Source organism: Megascapheus bottae, chromosome 3 (assembly GCF_031878675.1).
Source record: "Megascapheus bottae isolate mThoBot1 chromosome 3, mThoBot2.hap1, whole genome shotgun sequence".
Classification (NCBI taxonomy): domain Eukaryota; kingdom Metazoa; phylum Chordata; class Mammalia; order Rodentia; family Geomyidae; genus Megascapheus; species Megascapheus bottae.
Window position 1 is genome coordinate 61,164,092 of NC_143511.1, and position 12,403 is coordinate 61,176,494.

General features: G+C 36.1%; 1 protein-coding gene across 1 annotated transcript in view; it reads left to right on the forward strand.

The window, feature by feature from the left end:
* The first annotated feature begins 546 nt into the window (after positions 1–546).
* The window catches only part of LOC150065633 (zinc finger CCHC domain-containing protein 7-like), a 47,005-nt gene continuing 35,148 nt past the window's right edge, over positions 547–12,403 (forward strand). The window contains exons 1-4 of the mRNA XM_090329375.1: positions 547–610; positions 1,270–1,313; positions 3,495–3,620; positions 8,821–8,991. Of these exons, the coding sequence (XP_090185501.1) occupies positions 547–610; positions 1,270–1,313; positions 3,495–3,620; positions 8,821–8,991 (405 nt within the window). The remainder of the gene's footprint in view (positions 611–1,269; positions 1,314–3,494; positions 3,621–8,820; positions 8,992–12,403) is intronic.

The window sequence follows — 12,403 nt, forward strand, 5'->3', positions numbered from 1 at the left end:
CTCCTGGTAGGCCTGGGAAAATGTAGATTACTTCATGTCTCTTCAGAATTTCTTCTAAAGAAACAAGTCAAGCTTGATTTGTGCTTTTGAGATAAAGGAAAGTACTAAGGGGGGATGAAAAAGAAGAAAATCTTTAGTTTGGGGGAAGAAAAGTCTTTCAGTCTTTTGTTGACATGTTAGCTTTTGTGTTAGTCATAGTTTTTGCCTCCTTGGCCATCAAGGAACCAAAGGAATAGAAGCCAGTTGCAAGTGTTTAAAGGACAGTGCAAAGAGAAGAAAACAGCTGACAAAGTTAAAATATATTGGCGGGGTTACCCCCTGTAAGTTTTATAGTTGTTTTTATAGATTAATAACCAAGGATTTCTGGATAGTTATCCCTTTTTTCACTATTTTTGTTGTTAAAAATCAAGTGTAAACTACTAACTCAATAATAAACTAGTGTTCCAAGTTCAATTTTTTTTTTGTAATGAAAGTCACCTTAAGTGGAAATGTAGTAGGCACAGTTAATGCTGATGTGAAGGACGGGACACATCTACTGTCTCAAACATGATTCAGAAACCTGTGATAGGCAGAATAACTGGAGAAAAGATACAGTTCATTCATGCTGTCGGTAATGATTAACTTGGCGAAGAGTATAGAGAACTACAGTGTTACATATGAACTTAACAAAAGGAGTTCAGTGAGTCAGAGGACAGCAGGGCGGTGGGGAGGTTGGAGGAGGTGGTCACTGCCTAAAGTCAAGAGAACTCCTCAAGAAGATTGGAAGCATTCTGACATTTGCTCTCAATAAAGCTCTGCTTTGGTCAGAACTGGAACTTCAAATAATATTTCTTTCTACATCTGCTATTGGACATTTGATCTCTTCGTTGATTTTTCTATACTTGTATATAGAACTTTAAAACATTTTCATTTCTCATTCTATACTCATTGAGATTTTAGGATAGACAAAGCAAATACTATAATCCCTATTTCTTAGGTAAGAAAAATGAGGTTAAGAGTTAACTTAGTAGAAAGTCACAGAGCTGATAACAGAGAGCTAAATTAGTAGTTTATATGATTTATATAGCTCAGTGATAAGAGTGCTTCCCTAGCATATGCAAGGTCTCAACACTGAAGATGATGTTATTGTTTAAAAGTTGCATAAGAGTTGAAAGTATAAGTATTTCTCATAATAACTTAAAGGCACTGTCTAACAATTGGAATAATCTATTGTCAGTCTATGAGTGTTACAAACTACCAAGGTCTAATCATTGTTTGTTTGTTTTGTAGGAGAAAATGATGTAAACTGGTTCATCAGTGACAAAGATGTTGAGGTAAAATCAATTTGTTTTTAAAATTCTGAATAATCAGTTAATATTTTCCTTTGACTCATAAATTACTTTTGTTTCACTGCAATCACTTTTAGAAAAGAGAGTATGTGTTTTCAGAAATTTGGTTCAGCTCTGACTTTTGTTAGCTAATTAGTAACCATAATTATTGTTACTTTTCCCTTTTATTTCTCTACCTTGATGAGTCCTATTAGCTCATACAGCCTAGTTCCACTAAAAAAAACCAACACCAGAAATAACTGCTTCTTCTGTGTAAGGAAATGGTTAGTCTATATTTAGGATGTGGCAGGTGTTTGCCTTTGTCAATTATTAGCCTTATTGTGACAGTAAAGGAAAAAAAAGAATTTTACAACTTGGTACAATATTTAAGAAGTCACCAAATTACAGATTATTGCCTACTTATACTTAGTTCAGTAGAATCACAAGTAAAAGATAAAGCTTTTTTAAAGATGTAATTTTCTTGGTTAGTTTTTTGAGGCAAAATTTCCTTCAAGCTCAGACTAGCTTCAAACTCAAACTTCCTGCCTCACCCTCCCAAATGCTGAGATTATAGGCATGACCCGTCATGCCTGGCTTTAAATATGGAATTCTACTAGATGACATAAATGCATGGTTGGGATTTACATACTCATTTAAATATGCCATGATATGCTTTGCTAATATTCCACTGAAGCTGTTTGAATTTGACTAGAATATGAGAATGCTAAAATTGAGTCAGTAGGTAGCAGAAGGATTTCAGTGGGAAAATACCTTTTAAAAATTATAATCTAGGGGCCGGGAGTTTGGCCTAGTGGTTAAAGTGCTTGCCTAGCATGCACGAAGACCTGGGTTTGATTCCTTGGTACCACATACATAGAAAAAAGCCAGAAGTGGTGCTGAGGCTCAAGTGGTAGAGCTCTAGCCTTGAGAAAGTCCAAGGCTACTGCTGAGGCCCTGAGCTCAAGCCTAGGACTGGCAAAAAAAAAAAAACAAAAAAAATTATAATCTAGTCTTACAGACAGTAGCAATAATCTTGTGTTCTGTGAACATACATTAAAATCTATGTGGTTTTTTATCTTTATAAAAGACGGTTTTGTTTTTCTTTCTTTTTTTTTTTTGGTCAGTCATGGGGCTTGAACTCTAGTTCTGGGCGTTGCCCCTGAACTCTTCAGGTCAAGGCTAGCACTCTACCTCTTGAGCCACAGGGCCACTTCCACTTTTCTGGCGGTTAATTCGAGTCTCACAGATTTTCTTATACAGGCTGGCTTTGAGCCATAATCCTCAGATCTAAGCCTCTTGAGTAGCTAAAGTTACAGGCGTGTGCCACTGTCGCCTGGCCCGACAAAATGATTTAAAAAAAAACAAAACAAAAACACCATTCCCTCATAAAAAATGTGAGCAGGACTCTCATTTAGAAATATGGGCTAGGAATATGACTTAGTGGTCGAGTGCTTAGTTAGCATGCATGAAGCCTTGGGCCTGATTCCTCAGTACCACATAAATAGATTAAAGCCAGAAGTGACACTGTGGCTCCTGTGGTAGAGTGCTATACCTAAGCAAAGGAAGCTCACTGCCCAGGCCTTGAGCTCAAGCTCCCAGAACTAACAAAAAAAGAAATATGTGACAGATGTTAAAACACAAAAGTAAGCAATGGCTTTGACTGTGAATACCATCAGAATGTCAAAGTGAAACTTGTTAGACCCAAACTCTAGAAGGAGAAATCATGTGGATATATGTAAAAGAAGCAGAGCTATGTTTATGCCATCACTTTTTAATGTCTTCCTAACACTTTTTTTTTTTTTTTTTTTGCCAGTTCTGGACTTGAGCTCAGGGTCTGAGCACTGTCCTTGGACTTTTCAAGGCTAGAGCTCTACCACTTGAGCCTCAGCACCGCTTCTGGCTTTTTTCTATGTATGTGGTATTGAGGAATTGAGCCAAGGTCTTCATGCATGCTAGGCAAGCACTCTACCACTAGGCCAAACTCTCAGCCCCCTAACACTTTTTATAATGAGATTTTGAAATTCTGTTACTGTGTTTGAAATTGAATGTATCTGTTTGATCCTTTGCCTTCTCAAAATAATTGAACTGACTTGAAATTTGAAATCAATAAGAAGATAATACATGATTTTAATTAAACAGAATGAAACTTTTTTTTTTAGTTCTTAACCTTTTTGTTTCTGCCCCTAGGCCAAGATAGGTAATAACAGGTCATCAGGAAGATGGACCCGCCGATACTACACAGCCGACAAAAATGTTACCTGTAGAAATTGTGACAAGTGTGGTCATTTGTCAAAAAATTGCCCTTTACCCCAAGTAAGTCAAATATATAATGCTTCATTCCGCATTGCTAAAATCAAAATCTTTCACACCTGTAATCCTAGCTACTCTGGAGGCTGAGATCAAGGGTCAAAAGCCAGCCCAGGCACAAAAGAACCTGAGACTCTTACCTTCAATTGATGTCTAGAAATTGGGAAGTGGGGCTTGGCTCAAGGATAGAATACGCCCTGAGTTGAAGAGCTCAGAGACAATGCCCTGGTCCAGGGGTAAGGCGGTTGCCTTGAGCTGAAGAGCTCAAGGACAGCAGCCAGGCCCAGAGTTCAAGGCCCAGGACCCACAAAAAAAATCATAAGGTTAGGACTCTTAGAATTAATTTTTTTTGTAAATGTATGTTAAATTTCATGTAGCTTGTGAGCCTAGAATAGGGAAAAGATTGGGCTGGGAATGTGGCTTAATGGTAGAGTGTTTGCCTAGCATGCATGAAGCCCTTGGTTCAATTCCTCAGTATCATAGAAACAGAAAAGGCCAGAAGTGGCACTGTGTCTCAAGTGGTAGAACACAAGCCTTAAGCAAAAGAAGCTCAAGGACAGTGCCAGGCCCCAATTCAAGCCTCAGGACTGGCAAAAAAAAAAAAAAAGAGAGAGAGAGAGAGAATAGGGAAAAGATCATTTTAAAAAATCAGGAGGGCCAAGAATTTGGCCTAGTGGTAGAGTGCTTGCCTAGCATGCATGAAGACCTTGGCTCAATTCCTCAATACCACATACATAGCAAAAAGCTAGAAGGGGTGTTGTGGATCAAGTGGTAGAGCTCTAGCCTTGAGAAAAGTCCAAGGACAGTGCTCAGGCCCTGAGCTCAAGCCCCACAACTGGCAAAAATAAATAAATAATCAGGAAAAACCTGTGATCAGCTTGGTGCCTAAGACCCTAGCTACTCAAGACTGAGATGTGCAGATTGCGGTTTGAAGCCAATCTGTGCAGAGAAGTCTCAGAGACTCGTATCACCAGTTAACTAACAAAATAGACAGAACTGCAGGGATGGCTTAACTGGTAGAAAAAGAGACAGCTTAGAGCATGAGATCCTAATTTCAAGCCTCAGATGCAAGTGCACACACACACATACCATGCATCTTGACAGTTTGACCTGAGACATGCCATTTCATGTTCATGACTCAATTTTCTTTATTGTAAAATGAGAATACTGAAAATAAGGTGATTCCCATTTGGAAACTGAACAACACACTTCTGAATAACTGCTGGGTAACAGATCAGATCAGAAATGAAATTAAAAACTTCCTTGAATGTAATGACAATCAAGAAACATCACAAAGTAACTTATGGGACACAGCAAAGGCAGTTCTAAGAGGCAAATTTATCACACTAGGAGCCCATATTAAAAAGACAGAAGAAGAGCACGTAAATAACCTAAAAAAAAAAAACAAAAAAAACACCTAGAGGAGCAAGAAAAAGTTAATTCTAAAACAACTAGAAGGACAGAAATGACAAAAATAAAATCAGAAATATCAGAGATTGAAATAAGATCTACTAAACAAAAAATTGATAAATCAAAAAGTTTGTTCTTTGAAAGAGTCAACAAAATAGACAGACCCCTGGCAAGATTAATAAAAAAAAGGAAAGGGGAGACTCAAATAAGATTAGAGACCCTACGGGAACAATTACAACTGATTCCCAAGAAATTCAGTCCATAATGAATAGGTACTACCAGGATCTATATTCAAAGAAACAAGAAAATCTAGTAGAAATATAGGATTTCTTGAATAAATATAGGCTACCCACACTGAACAACGATGAGGTAAACAAATTGAACAAACCAATCTCTTACAACGAAATTGTGGAAGCAATCAGGGAAATGCTAACCAAAAAGAGCCCAGGTCCAGATGGATTCACTGCGGAATTCTACAAGACATTTAAAGATGAAATAACACCTATACTCTTGAAACTCTTCCGAGAAATAGAAACAGAAGGAACAATACCAAATTCATTTTATGAAGCTAATATTACTCTCATCCCCAAACCAAGGAAAGACCTAACAAAAAAAGAAAACTACAGACCTATCTCTCTAATGAACACAGACGCAAAACTCCTCAAAAAAATATTGGCCAGCAGAATCCAGAAACAAATTTAAAAAGTCATACACTATGATCAGGTAGGCTTCATCCCACATGTGCAAGGCTGGTTTAACATTCGCAAGTCAATCAGTGTAATATAGCATATCAATAGAGCTAAGGATAAGAATCATATGATAATTTCTCTGGATGCGGAGAAGGCATTTGACAAAATACAACATCCATTCATGTTGAAAGCACTAGAAAAAATAGGAATAAGAGGTACATTCCTCAAAATAATGAAAGCCATATATGAAAAACCTACAGCCAGTATTATACTAAATGGCGAAAGACTGGAACCATTCACCTTAAAATCAGGAACAAGACAGGGATGCCCACTCTCTCCACTTCTCTTCAATATAGTGCTGGAACCCTTAGCCAGAGCAATAAGGCAAGAAAAGGACATCAAAGGGGTCCACATAGGGAAAGAAGAAATTAAACCATCCTTATTCGCAGATACATGATCCTCTACTTGAGTGACCCAACAAACTCCACTCCCAAACTCCTAGAATTAATAAACTACTTTAGCAAAGTGGCAGGATACAAAATTAACCTTCAGAAGTCAGTAGCCAAACAGAAGGCCAAATCAAGAAAATGATCCCATTCGCAATAGCCCCCAAGAGAATAAAATACTTAGGAATATACTTAACCAAAGATGTAAAGGAATTATTCAATGAAAACTATAAAAGCCTAATGAAAGAAATTAAAGAGGACACTAGGAAATGGAAAGACATCCCATGCTCATGGCTAGAGAGAACCAACATAATGAAAATGGCTATACTGCCAAAATTGATATACAAATTCAGTGCAATCCCTATCAAAATCCCAAAGACATTCTTTACAGAAATAGAAGATATAATCCAAAGATTCATATGGAACAAGAAAAGACCTAGAATAGCCAAAACAATTCTAGGCAAAAAGAACAATGCTGGTGGTATTACAATACCAGACTTTAAACTCTACTATAGAGCCATAATAACAAAAACCACTTGGTATTGGCACAAAAACAGACCAGAAGATCAGTGGAGCAGAATAGAAGACCCAGAAATGAACCACATACCTATAGTCAACTTGTATTTGATAAAGGAGCCAAAGATATTCAGTGGAACAAACACAGCCTATTCAATTATTGGTGCTGGCAAAACTGGGCAGCCACATGCCGAAAACTAAAAATTGACCCTTGCCTTTCGCCATGCACAAGCATTAACTCAACGTGGATCAAAGACCTCAACGTCAGACCGGAAATCGTGAAACTGCTACATGATAAAGTAGGAGAGACACTGGAACTCATAGGCATAGGCAAAAGATTCCTGAACAGAATCCCAGGGTCACAGCAGATTGGAGAGAGACTCGATAAATGGGACTACCTAAAAATAAAAAGTTTCTGTACAGATAAAAACATAGTTGCAAAAGTAGAGAGATAGCCAACCAACTGGGAAAAGATATTCACCAACAATACATCTGGCAAATGCTTAATATCCAATATCTACAGGGACCTCAAAAAACTAATCCCCCCCAAACCCAATAAACCATTCACTAAATGGGCAAGGGAACTAAAGAGAGACTTATCAGAAGAAGAAATTAAAATGGCAGAAAAGCATATGAGAAAATGTTCATCATCTATGGTCATAAAGGAAATGCAAATAAAAACAACCCTAAGATACCACCTTACCCCAACAAGAATGGCCAAGATTTTGAACTCAGACAATGACAGTTGCTGGCGGGGTTGTGGAGAAAAAGGAACCCTACTACACTGCTGGTGGGAATGCAGACTAGTTCAGCCACTCTGGAAAGCAGTATGGAGGTTTCTTAAAGAACTGAAAATAGACCTTCCCTACGATCCCGCCATACCACTTCTGGGCATCTATCCTAAACATCATGACCCAAGATATTATAAGGACACCTGCTCAGCTATGTTCATCTCTGCACTATTCACAGTAGCCAGGCGATGGAAACAATCCAGATGCCCTACTGCAGATGAATGGCTACAGAAAATGTGATATATATATATATATATATGTACAATGGAATTCTACATAGCCAACAGACAAGATAAAATAATGGCATTCGCAGGGAAGTGGATGAATCTAGAGCAAATCATGTTGAGTGAGACAAGTCAAGACCTAAGGAACAAAAGGCGCATGGTATCCTTAATATGTGGCTATTAAATCCAAAAAGTTCAAGAGCGAGGACTCAATAACTGCATACCCAAAGCTATGGACATGGTAATGGAAATATAAACGTAACTATATAGACATAAAATCCTATGACTCTATAGACATAATGTTTTATTTCTTAAATTAATATGTTTCTATGACATACAAACCCTTAGCCTAATTTTGATTAAGTTCTAAATACTAAGTCCCAGTGATTGTAAATAGAGATTCCCTCCTTGAACACTTGTTTGTTAAACTTGTCATTTAAAATATGATGTAAAAATCAACAATAAATTCTTAAAAAAAAATAAAGTGATTCCCATGGTTCCTTTATCCTCTAAACCTATGTGTACACTTGGCAATTTTTTTGACACAGTTTTTATTTCATTGTGGGATAGTTTTCATTTTTAGAGAATTATAACTTGAGTCATTTATAAACGTTTATTTATATGAATTGTTATTAATTGGATGTATCAACCTTTGAAACAACACAGACTCGCTCTGAGCTATCTCTTGACATCATACAATTAATTAGCTCTAAACATTTTACCCCCATTCCCTCTGCTAAATGACCAATTTTGAATAGACAGTGTTCATGTTTCCTCTTCTATATCTACTCTTCCTATGACTTAACTTCCAGATACCCTCATCTTCCTCTTTCCTTACACACCTTTTACTTTGTGAATAGCCTGAAAATGAGACAGTAGAAATAACTGTTTGCTGACAGTACATTCATACCAAGACTTCATAGCAACCACAACATACAGATAGCTTGTATTAAAGCTTGAAGTTCAGGCATTTCTTTGATGTTACAGTTATGCTCAAGGTTTTACCTTCAATGGATCTCAAATTAGAAATAGCTTGTTATAGATTTATATAGAACAAGAGGAAATAATTATGTTCCACCATTTTACCTGAAGTATTTTCTAAAGAGATCTTCTGTTTGTCTGCCACACAGAAAGTCCGACCTTGCTGCCTCTGCTCAGAAAGAGGACACATCCAATATACCTGTCCAGCCCGCTTTTGCATAGACTGTTCTTTGCCGCTGTCTTCTACTCACAAATGTCTTGAAAGACCTTTCTGGAGAAAACGATGTGACCGATGTGATATGATAGGCCACTATGCTGATGTAAGTATCTCACATATAGCTTATTTGTCAGGCTTTGGAGACAATGCCAGTTCATTACTATTAGTCACCCTACCAAAGAGAATATTTACTCTGAAGACAATGACAGTCATGTCCTTTTTGTCACTGATTATGTGAAGAAATGCTCTAAATTTTAGAATAAGGATCCTACTGAATAGTTCTCAAGCTTATACTCAGTCTTTTAATTGATTTGCTTACCAAATAATGATTGATATTAAGATCAATATAATAAATAACATGTAAATAACTTATGTACATATTCAGGCACATTTAATTGAAAAGATATGTACACTTGCAGTTTTATCTAAAAGACCATATGAAGCCTGATTTGATATTGACAGTTTTTGCTGGTAAATAAAATCATCTCCGGCAATAAGGACAAACCACATGATATAATACATGTGCTTTTCATATTAATGGTATTTAGATTTAAAAAGCAAAAGCATACCAGGCATGTTGACAAGACATATAATCCCAGCACTCAAAAGGCTAAGGCAGGAGGATCAGGAGATAAGGCCAGCCTTGGCAACATAGCTAAACCAAAAACCTTAAAAGAATAAACAAAAAAAGAAAAGTAAAATGAAAAAGCAAAAGTAATTGTAGTTATTTCAATTATTTGCAGTACATTAAAAATCTTACATTGGACATCATCTGTATCTTGTAAATGTTTACTAGTGAGGGCCTGTTTCTAATCACAGGAATGGCTGTTGAAGTCAGTATAGATACTTTGAGGTTGAATATGTACTTTTCTACTTTCAATTTACTTGTAACCCCTAATAAATGTCTCATTAAGGATCTGTCATTTTAGCTCTTAATTGCATCTCTTACTAGATAGCAACATATGGAGTTCTTTATTATTAACAGTTAATCAGTAAAAGTCATTTTTTATTCTGATACCTAGGTCCTGATACTAAATTAGTTTAAGGGACATTTATGGAAGGGATATCTCTCTTTCCTCAAATATTGCTTTAATTGCTTTTAATTTTTTGTAGAACTATTTCTCGTTTAATTTGTGCTTTCCAAAGATGAGATAGAAAAGCATAATCTTTTTTAAAATTGTGTTTATAGTAAAATATACCTTTCAGCCTTTTGCCCCAAAATTTAATAGAGCTTTTGTTGAAATGAGTTTCTATAGCTCCACTTTTGGATTTTTTGCTGATTAATTGGAGATAAGAGTCTTAAAGAGGTTTCTTCCCAGCTAGCTTCCCACTGCAATCCTAAGATCTCAGCCTCCTGAGTAGCTGTGGTTACAAGCATGAGCCACCAGTGTCTTGCAGCAAGTGATAATTTGAGATCACAATTAGACTTTCCAAAAATCATACTATCTATAGCATATTCAATGTAAAAATGAAATTTCTAAAGAAAAAGAAAAAGTTTTCTTTTTCATGATCTCTAATAATCAGCTCGTTTAAAAAATCATTGCTATAAAATAATTTCAAAATTTGAAATGTCTCTACTTTAAATGAGTCCCATAGCTGTTTTTGCAGTCATATATTTTTGATCTGTCAACTGCCAGCTTTGTTAGATGTATACTACATAGATGTGTACTTCTGACAATTGAGCGTCATTCCTGCCTTTGGAAAGAAAGAAGATCAGACTTGGATTAAATACTTTGTTTCTGTCAAAGTGTTATTGTTATGAAACCATAATATTGGAGCAAGGGAATATGGATGGTATTATTTGGCTTACTTAATTAAAGATAGTTATCAAATAGGCTTATAAAATGCTTATGTAGATGAGAGCATGGAATACTCCCAAGAAAGTTGTATAGATTTCTGTTTAGAAGTTTTCTCCTGTCCTCTCGGTAGATGTGTACAAAACTCAGATAGTATTAATGAAAATGTAGTCATTGTTCAGGGAGTGAAATTCCAAACACAAGAATTAGTAAGTCATTGAAACTCTTCACAAGCCACTTAAAAATTGAGTATCTGAATTTTTGTGGTTGAATGTATCTATAGATATATATAACTTTATATAAACAAGTACTACCTTTTAAAGTGCAAGTGTATGAGCACATTTAAAGTTTGATGGAGAAATTGGTCCTTATTTCAAAATTCTGCTCAAGGGTTTTCTTTCTCTTTATCTCTAATCTGAAGCATTCTCATTCTCTCCAATTCTCCCTATAATGCATGCCTCATTACCTAGCATTACTCATTGGCAGTGAACCCAGCAGCTTACTTAGAGATTTCTTTTTCTCTATAAGTACTGTTATAAAATAAATTATAGAACAATTTAAAAAAACAAGTTTGTAGAAGCTAGAAATGGTCCCCCTTTATTTAGACCCTTAACTCCTACCAAAATAAGAAAGGAATTGTCCTCTTAAGCTCTCAATTACAGAGTAAAGAAACGTGTTTTTCACTGAGAATATTAGGTTGCTTAGATGTGGACTTAATCTTCACTTTTAAGTTTTTTTCTGTTTTCCACAAGCAGTCTAAAACTTGATTTTACCTAAACTTTTCCATGTATGAGTTTATGAGAGACATAGTGAATCCTTGAAACACTAGCTAGATTCACAGAAATCTTTTTTAACCAGCAGAAAAGAATTGTAGGTATATATGAACAACTGAAAGATAAACAACAACAAAAAATCTTAAGATGACTCAGGTAAAATAAATTTACTATACCATATAAAATGAGAAAACTAACATTCTCTATGAGTGATAAATGGAAATCCTAAACAAAAGAACATAAACACACACACACACACACACACACACACACACACACACACACACACAAAGTGCACTGTTGACCAGACTTATCTACCAAAATTTGTTTATTCCAACTGATCATTAACAAAAGTAAGGCCAGCCTGGTCTACATAGTGAAAACCCTTTCTCAAAAAACATGAGAAGGGGTATCAATGAGGAAGAATTCATGCACCTACTACCTGACGGATGTAACTGTAACCCCTCTATACATTATTCTGACAAAAAATCTTTAATCTTAATCTTGGAGCCTCAAGTGATAGAATGCTCCCTGAGATCAAACCCCATACTGACAGAGGTAGGCAGGCAGGCAGATAGGACAGTACAGACAAACATAGTGAGTTTGTGAAGGATTTTTATAATAAATATGATAGAATAATTGTCTGTAATTATTAAAGTTGTTACAAATTAATGTGAAAAATGGCTACTACCTCCTCTATAAAACAATGTTAGGGATCTTCTGTCTGGAAAGCATATTAGTGTAACCTTTCTGAAATTTAGTAACACATTTTCAAAGACAGAGCTGTAAGAATGTTCATCTCAGGACTTTTTATAATAAGAAAAAAACCTAAGGGCCGGGAGTTTGGCCTAGTGGTTAAAGTGCTTGCCTCGCATGCATGAAGACCCGGGTTCGATTCCTTGATACCACATACATAGAAAAAAGCCAGAAGTGGTGCTGAGGCTCA